The sequence below is a fragment of the Bombyx mori genome, chromosome 5 (genome assembly GCF_030269925.1).
Source record: "Bombyx mori chromosome 5, ASM3026992v2".
NCBI lineage: Eukaryota > Metazoa > Arthropoda > Insecta > Lepidoptera > Bombycidae > Bombyx > Bombyx mori.
Window position 1 is genome coordinate 12,205,252 of NC_085111.1, and position 23,321 is coordinate 12,228,572.

Here is a 23,321-nt window from a genome sequence, read left to right on the forward strand (position 1 = left end):
AAGTTTTGCTGTCATTGTTCAGAGTTCGGCACAGTAGACATCTGCCGTTATTGCTTGACCATATCGGAGAAAACTATAGTGAATAACACCATGCTGAGACCACCAAACAGTTACCATTACCTTTTTAATGGTAGGCTTTGCTTTAGGACATTGTTGTTGCGTTTGACCTGGGGTCGGCCATTGTATTTTTCGCTTACGGTTATCGTAAAGACACCACTTTGTCACAAGGCAACACAAGTTCCAACACGCGTTTCTTTCAGCAGATCAGTAAAATCATGAGGCATCCATTTTTCATATTTTTTTATTTTATTGATTTGACGCAATCAATATTGCTGGTAAGGTAAGGTTAAATCATGCCGCTAATTCCTGGGTATTTTGTTCGGATCGGCTCTCCGATCCAGCATCTCTTTCAATTCATTGTTATTCAAATGTCTTCCACGTGGTTCGTTCCTCAAATTAAAATTTCCATCACGAAAGCGTTTAAACCAAAATCGCAGGGTGCGTTCATTAGCAGTCCCCTTTCCAAACACAACATTGATATTGCGAGCTGCTTCTGCAGCGTTTGTTCTCGGTCGGAACTCGTATTTAAAAATCACTCGAATTTTCGAAGTATCCATTTTTCTCGTCTAAGCTGGATAAAGAAAAACAACTGAATGTCGATAATCGAATATTGCACTTTTTTTAAAAGAAGAACCTCATAGGTACCATTTGAAAAAAGTTTCACTCAAAAATCTCAAACCATGAAGGTTCTATGTCAATTTGAACTACCTATTACAATAGAACGGCAATTTCATACTTTAACTCCTATTATATTTTTTGTAGTCTTATCACTTAAATTAGTAAACTAGTATTGTAGGTATCCTCGCTTGAGTAAACTAGTATTGTAGGTATCCTCGCTTGAGTAAACTAGTATTGTAGGTATGTATCCTCGCTTGTCATCCGCTGTCGTTGTCATCGTGAACTAAAGAATAAAACGCCCGATTTACTCGTAACTAACGATGGGACCGTCGGTTTTCAAATATCGCAAGTAAGTATAATATCAATTATTCTCAGGAAATACGCACTTACTAAATTTTTACGAACGGCGTTTGCGATTGAGAAATTACATCTTGTAATAAAAATCAAACCCGCAAAGTTTATAGTGTGCACAATTACTGATACTTGGGCGTATTTTATGTCCACGTTGGTAGGCAATACTTTTTGCCGTTAAGCCTTCCTCCCGCGAAGCAGGCATGCGTTCCCATTTAAAGGGCGGGACACCCCTTCTATAATGCAATTAAGACTTCAACCTCATGTCTTAAAGGTGGGACCTCCAAAATACAGCTATCATGACTATGAAAACGTTTTTCCGATATAAGTTTTTAATTTCTTTGTTCGGGTATTCTTCATTCTTACTCATCACCTGTGGTGATTTTGCGTAGATAAATGCTTTCCAGTGCCATAATGTCCAAAGGCCCCAAGCATATGATTGAGCTGACAAAGGCTGTAACTATACTCAACACAACACACTTTAAGAACGTTTGATTTGATCACGACCTAGATAAAATAAAATACCCACGTTAAGTACGCAAAGGCTTGACTGTGCCCCTGGCGTTGCTGATGTCTATGAATATCGGTAACCATCAGTGCATTCACCTTCGGAAAGTAACCTGTAAAAACTAAGCAGAGCAAAAAAACAACACAAACAGTCATATACTTTTATTCTAAGCAATCTAAAATTTACAATCAAAATAACTATTTAATAAATAATATACATTTAACACTAAATTTAATTTCTGTACTATTGGAGATTTATATCACATACGTACTTTGTCAGGTGCTCATCATTTCGTTTCGTCTTTCTTTGATCCGTTCGCGCACTCGGTTTCGTTGTAAGCGGGATTTTCGACGCCGGAGTCACTACCGCCATCTGTACATTCCGCTACTAACTTTCTGTGATTTAAGTCTAGTACTTTGTCATTCTCAAATTTGTCAGTAGCGACATCTAGTGGACTTGAAGTTTTGTCGGAACCTTTTACCCCCTCGACATCTGTTGGCTGCGGTTTGCAGATGTCGTTGTTCACGCTGCCGGGTCGCTTTCCAATATAGAATTTATTGAATAGATAGTACATACAACCGGTGACTAAAGTGGCACCGGCAAAAATTTGATATGTTGGCCTCGTGCCGAAGAACTTCATGAGATATCCGCCTATTAAGCTGCCAGCTCCTTTACCTGAAGTTTGGAATTATTATTAATGATTGTGTAATAAAAATACAAGCTTGTAAAATGAACATTCGCGCTTATTCTAATTTTATTATAATTTCATTACAATTTGCTATGCACGGGGCTAATAGGCACGAACGGAAGAGAGGGTTGCCATGAGCAAATCTTAAAATTAGCTAACTTAGTTAGAAATTAGGTGTTACCATTACAATTTTACAATAAAAATCTAATGTTCGTGTTTTGATTGAACAATGATTATAAATAAAAATCAAGAAAATCTCTTTTTTTTTCCAACCTGTGCTGATAGCCTTGAGATGCTATTTCAGCTTCTCGTTGACGTGTAGGTGAGCTCACGGGGCTCAAACCGGGAGTGTTGCTAACACTGACTCTAGCAAGAGCAGTGCTTCACATAATCTACCACTGGATCGGAAACGCGACCCACTGAGAAGATCCGGCGAGAAACTCAGTGGGCTGTGCCTATGGGTTAATTCACTCGTCGAGTCCTTCGTCGTAAGCGATCGGTTCGGCGAGGACGGTCGTGCTTAAGGTACCTAAAAGCACCGTTAATGGATCGGAAGGATCCGTAATGACGTTTTTCCTATACACACACATATATATATATATATATATAAACAAAGTGCTCACCAACGCCATAGTACAGGCCACCAAGTAGTCCCTGTACGGATGTGTCGGTGGTGGTGGAGGAGAGTCGCGCGGCATACGTCACCGCTGCGGTGAACGACAACGATGACGTTACCGACTCCAGTGCCTCGAACACCAAACACAACCACGGGTTGTATATCAGCGAGTAGCCTGTTAACATTTAACAAACGAAAGAACACCTTGAGACATGGTATCAAAGTCGCAACTCAAATGTGGATTCGAAAAACGACCATCCTAAAGAGGCTTATGTAGGAGAATAATATTATGACACATTATTGATGAACATTGAATGAGCAGCAAAAGGAACTCGAGGATATTCGCGTATCTTCTGATGTTGATGATAATGTTAAGCTACTCGTAATATAACGACAATTAGAAAGCGAGATTGAAACGTAAAAATAGTTTTAATGATGTTTTTTTTTATTGCCCTTGTAGGCAGACGACCATACGGCCCACCTGACGGTGAGTGGTTACCGTCGCCCATGGACTTCAGCAATGCCAGGGGCAGAGCCAAGCCTACTACCGCAAGCTGCCTACCGCTTAATACTCTCCACAAGCCTATTTTGAAGAAGGACATGTCATAGCGCTCATTCCATCCATAGCCGGATGGTACGTGGCAAAAAAGACCTTGGAAACGCACTGTTGATGAACGCAGCGGTTCCAGGTGATATGGATGAACTCTGCTCCGATGTCGGGAGATGCGATGATAAAAAGGAGATGAAAGGATCATCTCAAACAATTCCTCAGAGCATTCCCCATGGAACATACGGCACAAAATACAGAGGGAACCGAAGTCCCTCCGCAGACTCAGAGGTTCCAAACGATCCGTGAGAATGAGATTATCGACAATCCGAACGGTATTTAGTCAGATTAACTATTATGTAACATCCAATGAATGTAAGCTAGATAATATGCGACTACATAATAGATATATCTATAAAATTAAAATATATAGATATTACTTTCATCGTATATATAATATTATGTAACAGTCTCGATATTATTGTGTTTAATTTAATTTGCGCCATAACTAATGACATAAAGAATAATAAATTATTTCAAACCCGTTATTGTAGATACCAAATGTACGTTATTAGAGATACCAGTATTCCTGGAAGCGCCCTGCCTGCCTTATGTATTAGTCCTGCAACTATTTATTACCTTAACATGTAGAATAAAATACAACTCACCAAGCAATCGTATGGCGTAGAATATAAATCCTATGAACAATACATTAGCATGACCCAACTTCCTGATGATGGGCCCTGATAGCACCAGGAGAGGCAGACCCGCGACACCACCCACAGTTATGGTGATCCCCATTAACGACCTGGAGGCTCCGAGGTCTTGGAGCAGCCAAAACAAGAAGCTCTCTATGTAACCCCATGCAGTGCCTGATGAAATACAATATTCTCTCAAATAGTTGAAATATTTTATTTTATAAAAAAATAAAAAAAATAAAAATTAACAAAACATAAAACAGTAAATTTTTTTTTATGGGGGAACGTTCTCCAAGCCGCAACGGTAATTTTATATTATCACCGTAACGAATTTATTTTAATGAATTTGTGCTCAACTTAACATTTAGTGAAGGCTGGCAGAAGACGCTATTTTCGTTTTCCTAAAACCTCACCTGCACCATCTGACTTCTATTTATATTACATAATGGATAAAATGAAAAACAAAAAAAAATGTCAGATTTTTTTTGTATTATCGTATTTAGCATCAACCTCTGTTTGTCTTCGGGAACAGTTCAATGGAGCTGCTATTGATACTACATTTTTCAATGCCTAGATTGAAACCTAAAAGTGCCGGGCTACGTCCCAGGCAAGTAAAACATCTATTTAATATAATAACGATTCCTACCCATTATAAAGCACGCAATGAACAGCGCAACGATTTCTACGTTCTTGAATACTGTGATGACATCTTCGAGGAGGTTCTGCGCAGGCTGTTTAAACTCAAGATCGATGCTCAGCATCAATACACCGGAAGCGACTTTTAGTATTGCGTAAAGATAAAACGCTGGCCTGGAAATTCAATAAAATATACATTCATGGTATTTCATATTTAACGACTTTCAAAGAACCTACGTCCAAGAATAATAAATATTACATCAAAAAGTTTTAGAAATCAGTTTTTTTTTTATCTGCTTGCAGGCAAACGAGTATATGATCCGTCTTATGATTAGTGGCCATCGTCAATCATGGAATTATTATGGACGCAATTCCAAGGCCACAAAAACAGCCAGAAACCGCTGAAGGATCTCATCAAACGTCGTTTGACGAAGGATATGTCATTACAAAAGCAAGCATCGTGGAGGGGAGACCACGGGCATTCATTTACATGGCAAATATGATCTCTGGAATCACACTGCTGAAGCGGCAGATAGTGGTAAAAGGAAGATGACAGGATCATTCAAAAATTTTAAAAGGCTTCAGGCAATCTTAATAAGTGTCAAGTATGTCGTGTTAAAATATAATTAATTCCGGTATGTTTTTTTTTTTCGTAATACTTTAAGTGTTAATAAGTTTTTAAAAATGTAATTTAAATTTATAATATATATTATTATGTCATATGTGAGTTAAGAAATAGCTGATAATAGCATCGCATTCCACAAAACGAAATATCGTAGTGGTATTACTTTACATACGATACGATATACGATAGGTTGAATTGCTATAAAATAAAATAAATGTATATTATTTTCTAAGAAATACAATAGAAATAGAATCTTAAAAAAACAATAATATAAAACCTCATGAATACAAGTATTTAACATCATTTATCTATACTTTTAATTGTAGAAAAAGCATTGAATTCAAATTAGAATAATGTTTAAAAACCACTTACATCGGTTATGCGGTCAGTTAATGTATAGAATTAAAAGCTCGCTTAAGCTTGTTGTTAATTTGCGCTAAATATGCTTACATTATTTAAAGCGCAAGATTCACACCTACATTTTAATGTTTGTTATATGTACGTGGGAGTTTTGATTATTTGTTAAAAATAAAGTAAACTTTAGGCCAATTTCAATTAAAATTAAACGGAATATTTTCCAAATATTATGTAAATTATTAATTAAATTGATTACCTAAAGTCTGTGTATCCTTTCCCTCTGCTAGCATAGTCTATTAAAAGTCCAGAAAGAGGTGATGAAATCATTCCTCCTATACTGCCATAGACTCTCTGTAAGCCATAGTCCGCTTTTTGATCCCTCACTATGGCAATCACTGCACCCTCAAACATAGCAAATGCTGTACCGCCTATTATACCTATAAACACTCTCACCTGAAATAAAATGTTATTATATAATAATATGCTATACTCTAGTCGTTATAATAAATGAAGGCACGAATGAAAACTATTGAAATTGGATGTCGTGATAAAATGAAGTGATCTGTATTTTTTCATATTTCGAAAACCAGTTTATTTGAACTGATAGAAACCTTGACATATTGCACATAATGACTTATAAATCCATCTTCAATTTGCGTCGAAGTGTCTAAGCACCGGTCTATGCCATACAATTTTCAGTTGTTTAATCTCTAATAAATATTTAAGTAATTTTAAACTTTAATGCGATTCCACTTGCGTATCATTTAAAATAAATATTACAAATTTCCCTACTTCAAACGGGAAAATAATAATAATAAGTGGAGAGCAATAGAACATTGGCCAAATTAAGACGTTGATATAGCAATTATTTGGCTTGAGCAAACTACGCGTCATACCTAAGTCATTCAAGACAAACACTTTTTGTTTTTTATTGATAACAACATATCACACTCGGTCATCTGGCCCCAAATTAGAATTCCCTGTGTTATACGTACCTGACATACATATACTTATATGTGTACGTTTAAATATATATTTTTATTGGTTCGTTGGGTGGACGAGCTCACAGCCCACCTGGTGTTAAGTGCTTACTGGAGCCCATAAACATATACAACGTAAATGCACCATCCATATACATAAGTATAAGTTCTAAGGTCTCAGTATATTACAATGGCTACCCCACCCTTCAAACTGAAACGCATTACTGCTTCACGGCAGAAATAGGCACGTGGTGGTACCTATCCGTGCGGACTCACAAAAGGTCCTGCCACCAGTAGTAATAATATATACACATATAGATAATAAACACGTAGACCAGTGATGGGTAATAAAGTACGACTCACGGGCCGAAGTTGGCAAAGTATTTAATCCGGCCCGCCGAGGACCCATCCAGTAACATGGCCCGTTATAATTACGTTTTGACGGACAAGAACAAAAATAGATTCTACTTAGTAGAATAATAGAAATAAAAATTAATTCTTAGCTGTTTATACCTGTTCATTACACAATGTTGGCCCAATGTGGGAATGGAAGCCACGACCCACGGCACAACAGTCAAGGGAATTAACCATTACACTACCGAGTCAGAGTATTTAATATGTATATTATATTAGTTAATCTGTTTATAGGTAAACAATTTCTCACTCCTTCCGTTCGTTTGCAAATAGTGAACAGTCTTACTCAAACTACTTTCTAAACCTTTCCAGTGATAATACATAGAACTTAATCCATATGTTTGAGCTCAATCGATCGAGTCAGTGGTGAATATTCGAGTAAATTACTCACACACACGTTAAATTTCATATACGTGTGCTCACATATAAATAATCAAATTCAGAGATGTCAACTTTGATATTTGTAACTGTTTTTAAAGTCATTTGCATAGCAAAATGCAAAATATAGATAACAGTCTCTTTTCGGAGAACTAATGAATTATAACTGTTCTTTACAAAACTATCAGAACAGTAAATGTAAGATTATAAATCTGTCACAATTCAGATATAATATCGTTAATAAATACACTCAATCCTCAACTCTTAGGAAGATGACTGATATGCGATTAGAATTAAGGAACACAATGCGGGTGTCAAGAATAACCTGGTAAACAAGTATGCAATTTTCCAAACATGTTCTACCAATACAAGGCCATTGAATTTAAGAAAAATACCAACTTTAACAGAAATGATGACATCTATTTAACACCTAGGAAGTTAAAACTCTAAATCAAACAGACGGCAAAATGTCAAAAGATACTGTTTGTTCATTCTGTGTCATGTTAAGTTCAATTAAGTGTATAATCTATGGTTAAGTTTTTATAATCAAAGGATGGAAATTAATGATCTATTTAAATTTCTTATTTTAACAAATAACACATTTGTTGTCTGTGACCATGAATAGTGTAATCAAAGCTTGGGACATATTACAATGAAAAAGATAAAAGCAAGATTAAAGAACTGATAAAAACGAAATGTCGTTTTAATTCCGAACCTCCATCGGTTAAAGCTCAAATAATGCTATTTAGGTTTTCATGATTTTACTCAGTAAGATAAACTGCAATACTAAAGTTTGAACTAAAATTTTGACCTAACCAGGATTGCGTATGAGGGACAAAAGCAAAACAACCGAAAGAGAAGCATTTGTTTGCATATTCACTTATAGAAACCACTGACTCATATTTTAGGTTGTACATCTCGCACGGATCTTTCAAGTTGTAGAGGTTGAACAGGTAGAGAACAAACTCATCATAAGACGGGAATGCTTCAAAATAAAGACATAACACAAAAATACTTATCATCACGTTGGTCTATTGATTAGAAAAACGAAGCCTATAGACATGACAAAGTATATCGCCTCCAACCTTGTCATATGAGATGGATATCTCAATTTTACTGTAGAACGGCTGTCTTGTGTATCAAACTGTAACACATGACTGCTCCGCGGTATATGTAGGAAGGATAGTGATACCCGAGGGGCCTTTCAATTTGCTACCTACACAAAATATGCGAATTTACAAATATTGCGGTTTTAATGTTTACTACACAATGTAATTTCCTAGTTGTGGAAGTCATTGGAGAAAACATTTCAGTACGTATTTCCTTGGGAGATCTGACACCTGTTTGCGGGATTTGAGAACCACAGTCGCATCCCTTGATACGTGTACATAGAGAGTTTTTATTATATCATTCTCGCGACGACTAAAGTAACACAGAGCGAAAGCTCAATTTTATTTATTAAATTATATAAGATTTTATATTTTTTATAAATTTCGTAATATTAATTTCTGAATTATTTCTTATAGATCTTAATTCTTAAGAATAGATCTTATATCTTCTTATATTAGAATATTAGAAAATGTCTATTCGATTTGAACAATTATCCTTTCTTTTTTTATGGTCTTTGAGATGAGCACGTGGCCCGCTTCACGGAAAGTTACCTACTCGTGGAAATTAGCAATTAGCACAGCCTAATTTCTGCCTAATCATATCTTTTACACACAAATAAATTATACAAACGCGAAACGCTTAGTCGTAATTAAATGTAGAGTTATCAAGTTGTACACAGGGTACCCGAAGTTTTAAATTGTCAAGCTTAACGATCGAGGACAAGGTTGTTGCTCTAACCCGAGGCGGCAGGTCATTACGAAACCAATCCGATCGTGACCGAAGTACTCGTAACTAAGCTCGCATATCAAAACCATATGTGACTTTCCAAAACAGCCTAAGTTCCTGCGATCTTAATTTGTGATCCAATTTCAATTGGTATTTGTGGATACGTGTGTAAGACCTTACATGATTATTTATCCTATTCAGCTTAGTCTATTTAAAATAACCTATTTATATCTATTTAAACATAGCGCCGGCCACTTCATGTGTAGTAAAAGTACGTTCGCACTTGTACCTATAACAGTTAACTCGAACAACTAATAGTAAAGCTAATAGTTTGAACTGGATGCATGTTCTGCCAATTCCAGAGCCTTATTAAGATACATATGGAAAATAAGTTGTCCTGGTTAGAGACAAGAAAATTTATATCCAAAATCTGAACACCAAATACATGATGGTATGAAATCAACTCCGACCGAGTATCTGTGGACTACAGTAAAACTTTTTCATAGCTGAAAAATAAAACAATTTATATGTGAAGTAATTTAAAATTTACTGGTTTTTTTTTTTTCAAACTGTATTTTGACGAATTTTATTAGTTCAAATTATCTTTTGAATATTTATATTTTTGATCTATGGGCTGTTAATAAAGTGCTAACGACTTTTTTTACGATTTTTGAGAATATGGAAAATTTACATCGTGCCGCCTCTGGATTATACAATCAACAATCATTCTATATTCATATCCCATATCTTGTCGCAATGCATACACGATATTTGAACATATGTCATCATACTTTCCGCGAGATTGTGAGTTCTTCTTTGAAATGCTTGTACTACGAATCAATTTACTCTTGAAAAAAAAAGGTGAACATATTAAGTAATTACTTTCCACATAAATTGTTTTATTATGAGTTCATTTTTAGTATAACCCACGTACAAAATCTTTACTTAAAATGGCATATACTATCTTCGACTAATCAAAGTAACAAAAAAGCAAAAGATAAATCATTGCGTAATCATATCGTAAAAAACATTGGGATTTCCATCCAATACGTCAACCAGTTTGGACACTGCGATGTTTACAAAAGAAATGCGACAAAAAGAAGGTTAGCAAGAAACTTAACATCGTTTGTTACGTGTGTGTTGTACAACTAATGTGTAATTTGAATTGAGTCCAAAATGTTTAATATCTCACAGCTAAACCAAAACAATTATCAAAGAAATAATACAACAACACATTATGTAAGACTCACTGAGCTACGATTATAATGGGAATACAAAAGATTATTATGTTATGCAATGATCGAAAACAATTGTTGAATTTTCATCAATACGTAACTACAAAATGCGTCAGCTTAAAGCGAAAAACATGATTTGAGTTTCTCGTCGGATCTTCTCAGTGGGTCGCGTTTCCGATCTGGTAGTAGATTCTGAGAAGCACTGCTTTCGCTAGGGTCAGTGTTAGCATCACTCCGGTTTGAGCCCCGTGAGCTCACCTACTAGTTAAGGTTACGCTGAAATAGCCTCTAAAGGCTATCGGGTTAGGTAGGAAAAAAAAAATTAATTGAAATAAATCTTTCGGTTATATACAGATAAACCATTAGAACTCGACACAGTCCCGGTGAGTTGTAGACTAAACAATCCCTTAACGAGACGGAATTGGGACGTACAATCCGCTCCTGTTGCTTATCAAGTTCGCGATTACTCAGTTAGCCACGATGAGTGGACAATCTTTTCATCAGAGGATCCGTCGGACCGTATGGTTGCGTTTACGTCAATGGTCCACGTGCTCACGACGAATTCCGTAGCGGAAAACGACAATTTAAGCGTCCTCTTGTTTTTAATTTTTGAGTGCCATTTAAAGTCTCAACTTTAAATTTAAAAAACCGGTATTTGCATTTTACGCTTCATAACTTTTTCTGTTCAATGATATTTGCTGATCTTTGTGTAAACTTCCTCATACTTTCAACAAAGGTTAGTCATACTCACTTAAGATTTAACTGTAGGTACATCGTTTTATTTAAAAACCACATGCAAATGAGTTTTTCTGGTAACAAAACGTAAAAAATATTGTACGTAGACTCACAGCAAGGTAGGTCCAAAATGTGAAAGCAGGATCAATCTCAATTGGTTGTTGTGTATTTGAACAAAGAGAATTACGTGATGTGATCGCCGTACAAGCAGCTAAGCATCCAAGCAGCTGCCGTGATCCGACTTGCACTCGAACTCCACTTTCGTCAAGTACCTATAGTTTTATTTTACGTTAAATCAAAAAGCAAGCTTATTGGCATAACTTAATGACGAATTAGAAATACAAATTCAATATACTTTTTATTGCTTAGATGTGTGGACAAGCTCACAGCCCACCTGGTCTTAAGTGGTTACTGTAGCCCATGGACACCTAAAACTTAAATGCCGCCACCCACCTTGAGATATGAGCTCTAAACGTTCAGTATAATTACAACGGCTGCCCGACCCATCCAACCAAAATGCATTACTGCTTCACGGCAGAAATAGGCGGGGTGGTAGTACCCTTCCGTGCGGACTCACAAGAGGTCCTACCACTCCTAATACTAAAGTAAACCAAATTTTCGCAAATGATCTCGAATTAAAATCTTAATGATTCCTGTGAAACACATTAAGTAGTTCAAATACCTTCATAGCTTGTGAATTGTCAATATCTCACCTCGTCATAACTGTTTTTACATATAACACTGTCGACTCCATCGTAATCGTTGTCGATTGAACCGTTTCCACTAGATAAAGCTCTAACCCAATAATTTCTTACAGTTTTAGGCGTTTTCTGTGCATCATGCGAAATTCTCATTCGGAATGTTTCCATTTCCTCACCACCTTCGTCGTTTTGTTTAAAAATATCATTTCTTCCAAAAACACACGATCCATTATTCAAATCTCGAGAGCAATGCATTTTGTAAAGTCTTGGTGCTGGAAAGAATATCTCTCGGTCGGAGATTTTAGACACAGTTACATTAAAGTAAGGATCATTGTTCAGGATTCGTGACGTGCTTTGGTCTTTCATAGGAGTCATCGATCGAGTCACCGATGAAGTTAATGTGTGCCGGTACACCAGTTGTTGGGCATCCAAACTTGAATGCAAGTGTATATCGTATGCGTCGTTCCGCAATATGTTGTCAATTTCATTCGGAGTAACTATATCTGGGACGTCACAAATGAAGCCACATGATGAAATTCTGCGTGAAAAAAAAAACCATATCTGTAAGTTAATGTCCAAATCAAACCAAAAATCTTTTTTTTTATTGAACTTACCTAAGGTTGATGTCATATGAATATGGATGCAAGGGTAGGCATGGATATTCTTGGATATGTCGGACCCTCAGAGCAGAGTCATCACAGGTTGTTAAAAGCTCTACATCTGTGGGATATGTAATTGTTATTCTTCCGACGGGTACGGCCAACAACAACAAGGCCGAGATACCGCCCAATACTGACGACAACGCCAACAATAGCTAAAAGTAAAAAATATGTATATATCAGAAGAAGTAGAAGTATGGAAACATTGAAAAATTATAAATAACTAGCTGACCCAGCAGACTTCGTAGTGCCTCAATTGACAAATAAAAGACCTAAACTTTTGTATAAAATAAACTTAAAACAAACAATAGGAATCCGTCCGACGGGGGCACAAAGGGAAAACAAAATTGTTATTTTTATTTAATTCCGAGCATTTTTATATTTATCTACCTTTTAAGCCTTCTCTGGACTTTCACAAATAATTCAAGACCAAAATTAGCCAAATCGGTCCAGCCGTTCTCGAGTTTTAGCGAGACTAACGAACAGCAATTCATTTTTATATATATAGATAGATAGATAGATAGATAGATTTAGGCACGTAATCGTTGTGCTGAATGCTAATATCAAATTGTGAAGGTAAAAACATCTAACTACTTAACTAACAATATAATGTCGTGTACCGGTATTCGTGCCAACCTGAGATATACATTTAGAGAATGCAACGAAACGTGAAATGATGATGGACAGAAAATGACAATTAACGTGAGCAAAGAAAAACAGGATGCAGTATTTACGAAGAATGATCAGTAAAACGTGGGCAAATGATCGTTTTACAATTGTTGCGAGTCAAGTCAAATGTCATTGAAAAATTGTTAACGGAGGGCGCGAACCTCATGTTCACAAGCGGAAAACGTACTGAGCTGCGTGTACATTTTTTTTGTTAGATTCCATCTGATTGTGTAATGTAAATTATTAGAATAATTGGCTGGACGGCCAATTCCCACGACGAAAATATTTTACACAACAAAAAGATACAAAAACAAGAACTATGTGAAATCTGTCGAGTCTTTTTCAAACGATATACAGATATTTATGAATTACATAATTGAATCCAATGACGATCAACAAAATAATCATCTTAAATATTGGTTTTTAAAACAATTTGTTTCACTATGAACGATTCTAAGTCATATAATATAGTTACAACGCCTGTTCAACGAAAAAATAAGATCCTTTAATAATTATTATAATTTTTTTATCTTATTGAAACTAATTAATAAAATTATTCTATATATCGGACCTTGATAGGTGTAAAAATTTTCGAAAGTCAATGGAACATCTTGAAGTTGGTGAAAATCGAGTTTAAATATTTACTTAGACAGATACAGGTTAAGTTAATAAAATCCTACCATCGTATAGTGTACCATGAGCCCGCACGGTTTTTAGGTGGCTGATAGCATGACAAACTAAATAGTGTAGCCTAACATCGCTACCTATTATGAACCTATGTATGTAACTGATCACATATGTACATGCATATGACATGTACTCGCACGGCAGATTCACAATGTCGGGTACAATACAAGGTAAAGGTTATTGTAACTAGAATTGACTGTAATTTGCGTTACGGACGTCGCAGATTAAATTCATTACATTGAACTGGAACGTTTATTGGATTAACACTTATTGAATTGAATGTACCTTCTAATACAAAATAGAGATTTATGGGAATACACCATGCGTCAGCATAAATAAATCTTCAACCAGTTCAATTTTTGTAGGCAGACGAGCATACGGCGCACCTGATGGTGAGTGGTTACCGTCGCCGATGGACTTCAGCAGCGCCAGGGGCAGAGCCAAGCCGCTGCCTACCGTTGAATTTCCGAAGATTTCCATCAAACAGAGTTAAAACAAACTTTTATAATGAGATTAGTTTTAACGGCGCAAGTAACCAGACCGGCACGCGTCTTATCTGGCAGTGGCACTAATTGTTTATCTGAGCACATTCGACTTAACGTGCCTCCTTAAGACAAAAGCAATAAGTGCGGCCATTACTTTAATCTTGCTATTAAGTAATCAGTAACTATTTAAATGTGTATTTATGTAGGCCAACTATACCTATATTGATTTACAACAGACCACACGACAATATTTTAAGTTTTGAATAGATAATAAAGATAAATTTTCATCTGTTACAGCCACTAGATTCTAATTACTAGGGTAGGTAGCAATTAAAGAGCAATGGATCTTTTTTATTTCTATGATTGAAAAATCATTTCGAGGAATAGGCTAGCCGATCAAAAGAAACTATATTTAATGATAAATAATATTTAATCAAAAATTTTAATCAGATATGTTTGAACTTTATTTGTCCTCAAGTATCGTTATAATTGACTTTATTAAAATAGATAGTATGGCGTTTATTTGTGTACGACTCAATTGTCAGTTTTGTTTTTCCTTAAATGTCTCATTACCAGGCCATAAAATCCTCAAAAAAATCAGTTTTGTTTTGATTTTATTGATAAACTCATAACACTTTTTTAATTTAAACTCAAAGCGTGAAGTCAGCCAGCCATTACTTGAACACAGTTAAGACTTAATCTTGTTTATCAATGCGCTATATCACAATCCAAACGTGTTTTCAGAGATATTGTACTAAGTACGTAGAAAAAATAAAAATTATGTAACGTTAAAAAAAATATATATTAGTTTCTTATATTAGTCTATTAGCGACCCGCCCTCGCTTCGCTTCGGAAACTGTAATTTATTATTGATTTTTTCACTATTTGATGGATGTTATTATACATATAAACCTTCCTCTTCAATCACTCTATCTATTAAAAAAAGCCGCATCAAAATCCGTTGCGTAGTTTTAAAGATTTAAGCATACATAGGGACAGACAGATATAGGGACAGAGAAAGCGACTTTGTTTTATACTATGTTCACTACATAGTATAAAACAGTAGTTATTGCCTAAAAATAATAATTAAAATCACATTTTTTGAATAAATGCCCTATTATTGTAGTAAAAATGTCATGGTCAGACTGTTGATCTTCCAACTTGACGTCAGAATGGTTGGTCAATGAGATCTGCCTTTCATTTGATACAATAAGATAGACATTATTTGATCATTCATCTACTTCGATGCGAAATATTTAAATTATAAGCCAATAGGACGTACCCTAACAAAACAATAAAATTGTAGACAGGTAAAGCTTGTGCATTGAATGTGTTATTTATTTTAAATATCAAGGCTTCTTTAACTTCGTAAAAAACGTAACCTTTCTTGTCTTTTTATGTTAGTATGCATATAGCGTATGAATATTATCAAGTCATTCGTGATGAAGTCCGTTGCACCAAGCGATAAAGGAATCTGTTAAAATTTTATTCAAGACTATTTTATTGACGTATTTTACAGGAATGTGGAACTTAAATTATTTTTTTAGAGCACAGGTTGGAGAACCACCTTACGACCAACCTGGTACTAAGTGCTTACCAGACCCCATAGAGATCTCAACGTGAATTCCGCCACCCATCTTAAGACCTGAGGTCTAAGTCTTAATTGTATTGTATAATGGCTGGCCCACCGTTCAAACAGGTACGCATTGCAGCTTCGCCGTAGAAATAGACAAGCTGGTCATACCTAAGCGTGTGTGCTTAAAAACACCAGAATTAAAAATAACAAGTTTGTACAATTATATGTATTGTATGTAACTGTATGTATGTGTACATGTATCGAAATAAATATGAAAATGAGTTGAACCGATTCGAGAATAACTTTGAAGATTCAACAAGAATTCAGGGCGTACTCTTTTCATGTAAACTAAGTACAATTAGTTACATTGTTTTTAATTTAAGTAATTCATCAGCGAAGATTATTAAAATTACATCTTTATAGTGCCTATTCTCTGCGCGCGAGTTTACTGCTGTAGGCGTTTATGAAATTATTTTTTTATATCGCACGTCGCAATTAGTTAGTCTGACTTTAACGTTGGTTTCTATCGATCAAAATACGTATAATCCTCTGAAAATATATAAAATCTAAAACTTGCACTATCATTTGTACTCACTCTAAAATTTCCAATTTTGTCTGCAAGCATACCAGCCAAGGGTGGCATTATTATGGACACCACTGGAGTTACGGCAGACATTATCGCCGTTTCCTCAACATTGATGCCAAGCTCTCGCATATGTATCGTCAAGTAAGGATACAACACGTACAAAGCTAAAAAAAAATATATTTTGCATTATATTTTATCATTGAAGCTTTCTGTACTTCTCTTTACTTTAAAAAAAAGAACGTTTCGTGCTAAAAATATATAAGTAGGGTATTGTAAGAAGTGGCACGGATAACGAAATTTAAGAAATGTAAAACACTGAACAAGTTCTGAACTATCCGCAAAATTCTATACACTGGGCATCTTTCCATTAAATATGAAACACTTAAAACATCCGAGAATTTAACTTATTGTAGTGCCTGTTTTCGTGAGTTTCTACTCGTATTCCCAAAATAATCAATTAATATTAAAGTTTGGATGAATTTCACACTCTTTTAACAAAAATTTTACTTACTTGAAGCATGAACGAAGAACAGTATTTTTAATGGAATCAATTTTTTCTGCTTCAAGTCATCTGTTATTCTTTTGAAAAATGACCTGATTAGTCGCATCTTCACGGTTGGTATGAATTCCAAATAACAAAAGAGGATCAAATCTTTACTCGTACACTAAGTAGGAAATTTTTTAGTCACCCAGCTTTCCTCGCGAAAAAACGTGAGTACTTGTCCTTGATACATGGAAGTGATTTGTAAGTTTTACCTGAAACAATTTAATTTCTGGGAATAAAAAAAAGCTGTTTATGGTATTTCCGTTAGTTTTAGCGTACATAATTTAAACTGTACATAATTTAGCCTATTACGACATAACTTAAGCTATTTTTTCGGGTAAGCCTCGCTTTTATTATTTCCAACGCCTCGAATAGTTTACAAATTTTGTTAATTCCCCGAATCCTGATCACGCAGGAGCCAGTCACCGTCGACGCCCTAGACACGTCCTTACGGATCCATCAGATCCAATAACTTTTGCATTAGACACCTTCAGCTCTAACACTAGGAGCAGGCTTAGGGACCTCGGTAACCGTACTCGTCGAACTCGACAAAGAGTTCGCCGTGCAACCTAACCCATGAATCAGCTCGCTGAGTTTCTCGCCGGATCTTCTCAGCGGGTCGCGATTCCGATCCGGTAGTAGATTCATTCGCGAAGCAGCTACTCTTGAGCTGTTAGGTCTCCTTCGGAGGCGCTCGGGTAGCTGTTAGCAAATCCCACCCCTCCTGGCTGAGCCTTTGCTCGCCCACCTGTCCTGGTGAAACTGGAAAGGCATCCGGGCCACCAGTAATCGTTCAATCATAAAAAAAAAAAAATGTTAATAAACGCGAAATTAAAGTGTAACAGTAGTTTTGAATTTATGTGTATATATTAATAATTCATATCAAATTATTTTTTTAGTTTTTCAACTTATCAATGAACGTATAAATAATAATAATAACGTATGTACCGTTATTACAACCTAACAATATAAAATTAAAAAATAATACTCTTTACCTAAGATGTTGCCTGCCGTTTTACAATAATCGCCATTTGAATCGTAATTTATTTATTACTGGCAATAAATTTTAAATTGACATGATATTTATTCAAAAAATATGGAATCATATTAGGTAGGGGTTAGGGGTTAGGGGTTAGGTAAGGGTTAAAGTATGAAATTGCCGATTTATACTGAAAAATTTAAATTGGTTTTTTTTTTCATTTAATTTCATTATTATCTATACATTACTGCCATCTAATAGGAAGGTAATTTATACCTTTGCGATAGAACTTTGGTGTTCTATATTCTACAAACTGTGTGAAAGCATTTTGTACTGCCTCCTGAGAAGAAAACTTTTTATCACGTAGAAAATTGTCCAAATCACGAAAGAAATGGTAGTCCGTTGGAGCAAGATCTGGCGAATACGGAGGGTGACAAGTGGTTTCTAATTGCAGTTCCTATAGAGTTAAAACGGTTTCTCGTGCTGTATGAGGTCTTGTGTTGGAGCAATAATGAATCGATTAATAAATCGGGGCTGTTTCACTGCATGTTTTGCTATCATTGTTTGGAGTTCGGCACAGTAGACATCTGCCGTTATTGCTTGACCATATCGGAGAAAGCTATAGTGAATAACACCGTGCTGAGACCACTAAACAGTTACCTTTACCTTTTTATTGGTAAGCTTTGCTTTAGGACACTGTTGCGGTGTTTGACCTGGGGTCAGCCATTGCATTTTCGCTTACGGTTATCGTAAAGAATCCACTTTTCATCACGTCACAATTCGATCCAATATTCCTTCATTTCTGTATCGATTCAACAAGGCAACCCAAGCGGTTTCTTTGCAGATCAGTCAAATCATGAGGCATCCATTTTTCATATTTTTTATTTTATTGATTTGACACAAATGAGTCAATATTGTTGGTAACGTTAAACCATGCTGCTAATTCCTGGGTAGTTTGTCTCGGATCGGCTTCCACCATCTCTTTCAATTCATTGTTATTCACATGTGTGGGCGGTATTCCACGTGGTTCATTCTTCAAATCAAAATTTCCATCAAGAAAGCGTTTAAACCAAAATCGCACGGTGCGTTCATTAGCAGTCCCCTCTCAAACCCTTCATTGATAATGCGAGCTGTTTCTGCAGCGTTAGTTCCGCGTCGGAACTCGTATTCAAAAAACACTCGAATTTTCGAAATATCCATCTTTCTTATCTAAGCTGGATAAAAAAAACAATTGAAAGTCGATAATCGAATGTTGCACATTTTTTAAAAGAAGCTCCGCATAGGCAGGTACCATTTGAAAAAAGTATCCCCTATTATTTTCGACATTAGTTTATTGATTACTACCAAAAATATATATTTAATATGGACCTGATAAAAATACAATTATGGAATACAAGTTCCGTCGAGGTAGAAATGCCACACAAACAAACGGCTCACGACAATAATTTGACGTCTACGCAGTGAATACTACAAACGAGCACACGAGTTGTTATTGGCTTGAACGATTCCGGCATGGAAATTTTGATCTAAAAAATGAGCTCCGTGGTCGACCGAAAACTAAAGTCAACAAGGAAAAACTGAAGGTGAACAATACCTATATTGTCTTGCGTTATTAAACAGATACAGGGACAACAGACAAAGGGATTTTGAACCGCGTTGCTTTTCATTGCAACTGAGAATGCGGATTTTTTTTAAAAATCGTAAGCGGTCATCGTGTTGAATAGACCCTGGCTCAGCATCTAGGCAATGCTCCTAACGAAAAGGTATCGTTTAGTAGTAAAATATTAGAACTTTAGATGGCAATTCTGTCGCATAGTCTTGTAATTACAGTAAACGCAGATCTTTTGTTTATTTACACTATCATAAGTATGTATACAGTGCGTAAACAGTGAGTTAAGTTTATAAATAAACATTTTTTGATAAATTTGTAAATCGTTCTATATTAAGCAGTTGTTCAGAGTGATTCATATATTTGTTATATTTTTGTTAATTTACATTTTTTTATGTTAATTCGTTTGAATATTAGGAAATTTTAATATGTGGCATTTTAATTTGCCTCTCGTTATTTGAGATTTCAATAAATTATTTTAATTACAATTAAATACATTAAATTCCTAACATATCTTCCTTTTTCCCTTACTCTAAGTCTCGGAAATCTAAACCTTTGGATTAGTATAAATATAAATGAGATTAAAAAATTAGTTTGCTAAGGAAGTTTCACTTCTGACATGTGTACATAATTTGTAGAAGCGCACTTTTAATTTTTTCCTTTACTTCAAAGTTTGCATAAATTCTTGGTAGAGAAAAAATGTAATACTCGAGAGGCGGTACAGTTGAATAAATTGTTGGCTGAGTTCTTCAAGAAGGGCATTGAAAAATAACCACTACGCTGGCAGAGGTGTACCGAAACCATGAGTCTACCTACCTATATTTTAATTGATAGTTTTTTTTTTTAATGACTAGCTTAACGTATACTTAACGGCAACGTCATATATAAAGACCTAATATTTGCAGCCCAACTAAACAATCCTAAATCTTACTTTTGCATTCTGTAAAAGCCACCACCCATCAATCCTTCTCACATTTATAGTATCCGAAAATACAACGGTTTTTAAGTTCGTAGAAATAGGCATTTGCTAGATGCAAAGTACTTAATTTCTAAAAATAAAGTAATACAACACAATGCTTATACAGCAGCTGGTCTATTTGACTTTTTCTGCTAAACTTGATTACAGTGCTACCGGTAGGTAACAGACGCACTCGCGAATGGCCGTATTAAAACAATGGAATAATACAATAGCTCATTCACAGCACATTATAAGTGTGTATGTGGGACGTTTTGTAGCTGGTCAACGTAGGATGTCCATACAGGGGTGCGTACGTGGGTTAATTGTTCATTAAAAATAGTATATACTTAAACGATCTCAAACATTACGTTACATCGTTAGGTAAGTGAAATGATTCTCAAATTCTACAAATCGCTTTATTTCACAATATAATTCATTTGTAAAATAAGACACCTAATTGAGGTAAATTCAATTTTAAATTAAATTCGCTTCAAAATATTCACAAAGGTCATGTCCCTCTCAAATGCTATGATTGTTAAATTCGTTGACGTGATAATTTTCTCAAATGTTTTCACAACGCGCGACGCGCGTAACGCGCTTGACTATTAATCACGAAATTTGACAGTGCCATAGAGACTCTCTTTAAGCACTCTGTTTAAAAGAAACCGCAACTTATGAATGAAATAAATAAAATATCAAATTGCGGTTCAAAATTAATTACCAATTGTAGGTTCGATGTAAATGCGTAATGATTGATCTCTCAAGAAAATCTGAATCTCAGGGGAAAATGAAATCCTTCAACTTACGGAAAATAAACAATCAGAAGAGCATTTGACCTTTGTTCCGGCGCAAAATTATGACGCGTTAAAAAAAATACCAACTCAACTCAAATAAAATGAATGTGGTTTTGTTACCCATCTAAACTAGGATCATTTTGTGACCTTGTTATGTGCAACAAAACATAAATAAACTAGTCGCTTTTTCTCGTCGAGTTCTTGAATATAAAGTTGTATAATGTAAGTTTCTAAATTTTATGTACTAAAACTAAAAGATAACGTTTAACTAATTACTTTCAATATCATAGTGACACATCTTCATTACACTATGTACATATGTATTTGTAATGAATTTTAGAACAAACATTTTACTCATTGTCATGTAGAAATTAAAATTAATAATAATAATAATTAAATGAAAATTACTTTTTTTGTTAATCTGCTTAATCAAAACTGTTTAACTATAAAAACTTACCCACCGTAAATTTGAAATTGAATTTTTATCACAAAACTGTTAAATTTTAAAATACACCTTATCGATCACGTTCGATTTTGTTTTTAAAGATCGTGTGCACTTTTACTTCTTCTTATAATAAACGTGTATGAATTTGGAATAAATCGATACTTTATTATGCGCGTATGTGAACGATAGTGTGCAAGCGCACCGTAGTTGAATCGTTCACGAAGACTGGCACAGCCCTACTCGTCCCCCCTATGCGCGCTTCATTCAGCGACTCAATTTGCAGTTATAAAACAGCAATGAACCAGCGTCTGAGTAGTGAAAGGAAGATATCTATGTAAGTGGGGTCATGTAGATGTAATATAGGTACATTCACGGTGCCATCAGTTACACGTACACTTAACACCATAAATGATACTAACATGAATTTAGATATGTAATTTTTTTAGTATTATCCAATAACATAATCTTTTTTTTTTATTGCTAATATGGGTGGACGATCTCACAGCCCACCTGGTGTTAAGTGGTTACTGGAGCCCATAGACGTTTACAATGTAAATGCGCCACCCACCTTGAGATATACCTAAGCTGTAAGGTCTCAGTATAGTTACAACGGCTGCCCCACCCTTCAAACCGAAAGAAATTACTGCTTCACGGCAGAAACAGGCAGGATGGTGGTACCTACCCTCGTGGACTCACAAGAGGCTACCAACAGTGTAAAAAAATTTCCAAAAAAATTGTTATCAATCTAAATGAATTGTCCAATTATTTAAAAATCACAAAAAAGATTGTCTTTAAAGGTAATGAAAAGTATATAAACCTGCATATGCGTGTTATTCTTTATTCTTCCTAATACTATCAGGGGACATCAAAGATTTACACATTTCAACCTAAACACTAAGCACATAATAAAATTAAATAGTGGTTCGACACTGAATAATCACACTATTTAGTTTCTTTTTTTTTTGTGAATTGCGTCATCAATTCATATTCAGTTTAACCGACACCAACTCAAAGAGATTCTTTATTCGAGTCGTTTCTTTACCTTTTTAAAAGATTTTCTCGATAACTATTTTTGCTAATAGCCTTGAAAAAGATGAGAGATAATTTTAACGAAATCAAAATTTAGTTTTCTAGTAGGCAATTTTAAATAAAAGGCGCTTTTAAATAATTGACTTTATCACCGATTCGGAATTTAAAATAACTTAGGGCTTGCTTTTTTTTTCAAATGTACGTGCCTCTTGTATTAGTCGTGACGAACACACCAAGACACCAAGAGAGTCACGTCACGTCACCTTCATCCGTGACTTTTGTCCTCACGATATCAAATACATTATATGTACATCACTA

The 23,321-nt window shown here is 35.2% G+C and overlaps 1 protein-coding gene across 2 annotated transcripts; it reads right to left on the reverse strand.

The window, feature by feature from the left end:
- Nucleotides 1-1,683: 1,683 nt before the first annotated feature.
- Nucleotides 1,684-22,290, reverse strand: LOC101737216 (uncharacterized). 2 transcript variants are annotated; one of them, XM_004930066.5, is made up of 11 exons: nt 21,991-22,290; nt 17,157-17,401; nt 16,655-16,809; nt 12,598-12,797; nt 11,996-12,521; nt 11,396-11,554; nt 5,961-6,157; nt 4,733-4,896; nt 4,057-4,260; nt 2,849-3,016; nt 1,684-2,212 (listed from the first exon to the last, which is right to left on the reverse strand). In XM_004930066.5, the coding sequence occupies exons 2-11, from the start codon at nt 17,251-17,253 to the stop codon at nt 1,824-1,826; spliced, it is 2,259 nt and encodes a 752-aa protein (XP_004930123.1). In that variant the 5' UTR covers nt 17,254-17,401; nt 21,991-22,290; the 3' UTR covers nt 1,684-1,823. The 2 variants fall into 2 exon arrangements, with proteins under 2 accessions (XP_004930123.1, XP_012549251.1); XM_012693797.4 differs by having other exon boundaries at nt 21,987-22,253.
- Nucleotides 22,291-23,321: the final 1,031 nt, after the last annotated feature.